This window comes from Limulus polyphemus, unplaced genomic scaffold (genome assembly GCF_000517525.1).
Source record: "Limulus polyphemus unplaced genomic scaffold, Limulus_polyphemus-2.1.2 Scaffold3694, whole genome shotgun sequence".
NCBI lineage: Eukaryota > Metazoa > Arthropoda > Merostomata > Xiphosura > Limulidae > Limulus > Limulus polyphemus.
This window is the reverse complement of record NW_013669304.1, coordinates 60,543-63,646: the sequence shown is the minus strand read 5'-3', so window position 1 is coordinate 63,646 and position 3,104 is coordinate 60,543. Positions and strand designations below refer to the sequence as shown.

Sequence of the window (3,104 nt, the reverse complement as noted above, 5' to 3'; positions counted from 1 at the left end):
TAGTTATTTGCAATACTGAAATTTGATTGCAAAATTAATGCATCTTTACCAGATATATAGTCAGACTAATGTAAAAACTTTATTTTTATCCTTTTTTGTCACCCCTCTATCCACAGACAACTTTTTCTGCACGTGTCACAAGGTTTTAGTGAGTTACATTACAAATTTAAGTAAACTATTTTATTTTTATGATATACCAATAAATATAGCATAAAAACATAACTAATAATCCATACTTTAATAGTATATTATATAAGTTTTAAGTCCTTACTTTCATAAGGAAATATTGTAAAATAAATTCCCCTGGTGCGATAATTGTGACATTTGCTCTCTTGGCATTCTCTTTTCTCTAATTTATTTACCAACCCTCCAAAAAGTACAAAATTTAACAAATTACTTATTATAATATCATCATTGCTCAGGCAAAACATAATTTAGTTACAGAGCCATGAAATAGACAACTAGGTCCCTTTTGTCATGCCCACCTGTCACATCCTCTCTTTCAGAAATTGTCAATAGTTCTATCTGATGTTCAATACTATAATATTTATAACCAATAGAAAACTAAGGTTTTCATCTATAAAATGACATACTATGTTGTTTTCTATAGAGAGAACTGTCAATTTCTCTTTCAGTTAAAACTTGATTCCCACAGAAAATGCATTGACAAGCTTAAATGAAGTTTTAATGGCTCTTGTCACGTAGTTAGAAAGCCAGAAAAACTATGGTAATTATGAAACAGTCAGCTTTTTGCATGTAATTATTCTGTGTTCTTTGGTGCATTATTTAATTAAATAAAAAATCACTTAGTGCAGTGCTACCTTGAGTATAAAAAAGTAGGATTAAATATCATGGACAGTTGACAGCAACAAAAAAGAAGACCCAGGTAAGTACTTTTTTTTTTTCATATGTATTCTTTATTTATTATTATAAAAGTAAATAAAATGGAAAAGTAGGAAACTTTTGATACTAGTTATGGTTAAATAAATAATAATGATATAATAAAAAAATTTCACAATGTACATTTGCAATTAGCTCGTGCATAATGTAATTCAATAACATAAGGTGATCTACACTTTCGCCAAGCAATTTACAAGTTATGATGGTGCAAACAGTAATTAGACAGGGTTTAAATAAAACCATAAAATGTAAGTCTAAATAGATGAATGTTATGAATTTAAAACTATTTAGGATAACTAAATATAGTTTCATATTACAATTTGAAATCATTCTAGAAAGAGAAAAAAGCATAGTTTTTGATTTATTTCAATTACTTAGGGTAGAGAAAATAACAGATAAAGTATAAAGTTTTACTGAAAAAAAAAAGTTTTAAATTTATTTCATAAATTTGACATTTTTGAGAAGGGGAAAATGTTTAATATTGATGTGGAAATCACTTATCACTCAGAGACTAGTATATAGAACTACTATATATATGTATATATGTTCCCGGACAAATCTTTAGTAAAAATACTTCATTAAAAAAAATCTAATATTTTGTGTACAAAAGACTTTTAATGTTTATTAAAAGTCTGCCAAATTTTGTGAAGATACATAGAGTGTATTAGAAGTTATAGTATGGAAACTATAACTATAGAATTAAAGAATTAATAAATAATTTAGGTTCAAATTTTCACTACTTTTCTGTTGTTATATTAACTTAGTTTTATTTTGTATAATTTTTAAGTAGTGGTTACAATATCAGTCAAATGGACTAAGTTAGTATAAAATATTTGAGTAGAGGAAATAACAGAAAATATATTTTTAATAAAAAAACTTTTGGTATTCATTTAAAAGGTTATGCAAATGAAATATAAAACTTTAAGATGAAAAATTATTTTTATACTTAATACGCAAGTCACCTTGCACTCTGACTCAGTTAAGGCTTCATAAATTCAAATTTTTAGTAAAAACATTAAATTAGAAATTGACTTTTTTGTTCAACAACTTGCTACTTTTATGAAGATACACTTACAATAGTAAATTAAGAATTATAGCATTTATAGTTTCATGGTTATAATGTTGGTCAAAATGACAAAACCAATACACAGAGAGTTAAACCAATATATATTCCTTCACTAAACAGTAATGACAAAAATAAGGACTTACAGTGACTGCATTGATATCAGATTCGTGACCTGGGAAAGTCTGTTTGCACATTCCATCACGAACGTCCCAGAGCTATACAAGCAGCAAAATTCATTAACCAACACATACAGAAATAAATGTTAAAAATATTTAAACAAGCTTAACAGTTTTCTATCTATAGTTAATAAATTAAACTTTTCAAAAAAAGTTATTTATTATAAATATAATATTCACACATCAGTTCTGGATCAAAGACAAAATACACAATGAATGTTTTTATACAACCATTGTAGTTCTCACAGATCTCAAATGCATTTCATAAAAAATTCAACAATTGTATCCAAATGAACATTTAAAGTACAGCACATGTAATACAAGTAACAAACTACTGTTGTCCTCCCCTACCAGTTCATACATGCACCTTAGTCTACATGTGTAGAACAAAACTGTTTTTGGCCTTAATGTTTAACTGAAATACAAGCTTATATATATGGAATACATACATAGGGTTTTTTTCCATAGGGCAGAGGGAAGTTCCCCTACACACTCCCCTAGATTTGCTGCAAATTTGAGGGTTTTATTTCTAGACACACTTGTAAAAAATCTTGGGGAATACAACTAGACCATACTTATAGATATACAGTAATTTTTGCACTCAAATGCCCCACCCCACAGTCACAAAGTAAAATCCCCACCCCCAAACATAAATTCTGAAAGAAACCTCATGCACACACAAATAGGAATACACATAAAATGAAAACTTGATTGTAGCAAACTAACTTGAAAAAAAGAAGACAAAAACAACTTTCCTTTACAATATTACTATTTAGCACCCTTTTTTTAATGTCCAGTCACAACATCATGGTTTCTTAACTCAGGTGCATAAAGAGGAGCAACATCTTGTTTGGGGTCTCTTGAGTTGTTGCAACACATTATTCAGGCTCTTTTCTAAACACTGGTGTGTGTGTGTGTGTGTGTGTGTGTGTGTGTGTGTGTGTGTGTGTGTGTGTGTGTAG

The 3,104-nt window shown here is 28.5% G+C and overlaps 1 protein-coding gene across 3 annotated transcripts in view; it reads right to left on the bottom strand.

Moving 5' to 3' along the window:
• LOC106469868 (guanine nucleotide-binding protein G(I)/G(S)/G(T) subunit beta-1) overlaps positions 1-3,104 on the bottom strand; it is a 73,389-nt gene that overhangs the window by 11,604 nt on the left and 58,681 nt on the right. For all 3 annotated transcript variants that reach the window (XM_022398438.1, XM_022398439.1, XM_022398440.1), the window contains exon 7: positions 2,110-2,181. In XM_022398438.1, coding sequence (XP_022254146.1) covers positions 2,110-2,181 — 72 coding nt within the window. The remainder of the gene's footprint in view (positions 1-2,109; positions 2,182-3,104) is intronic.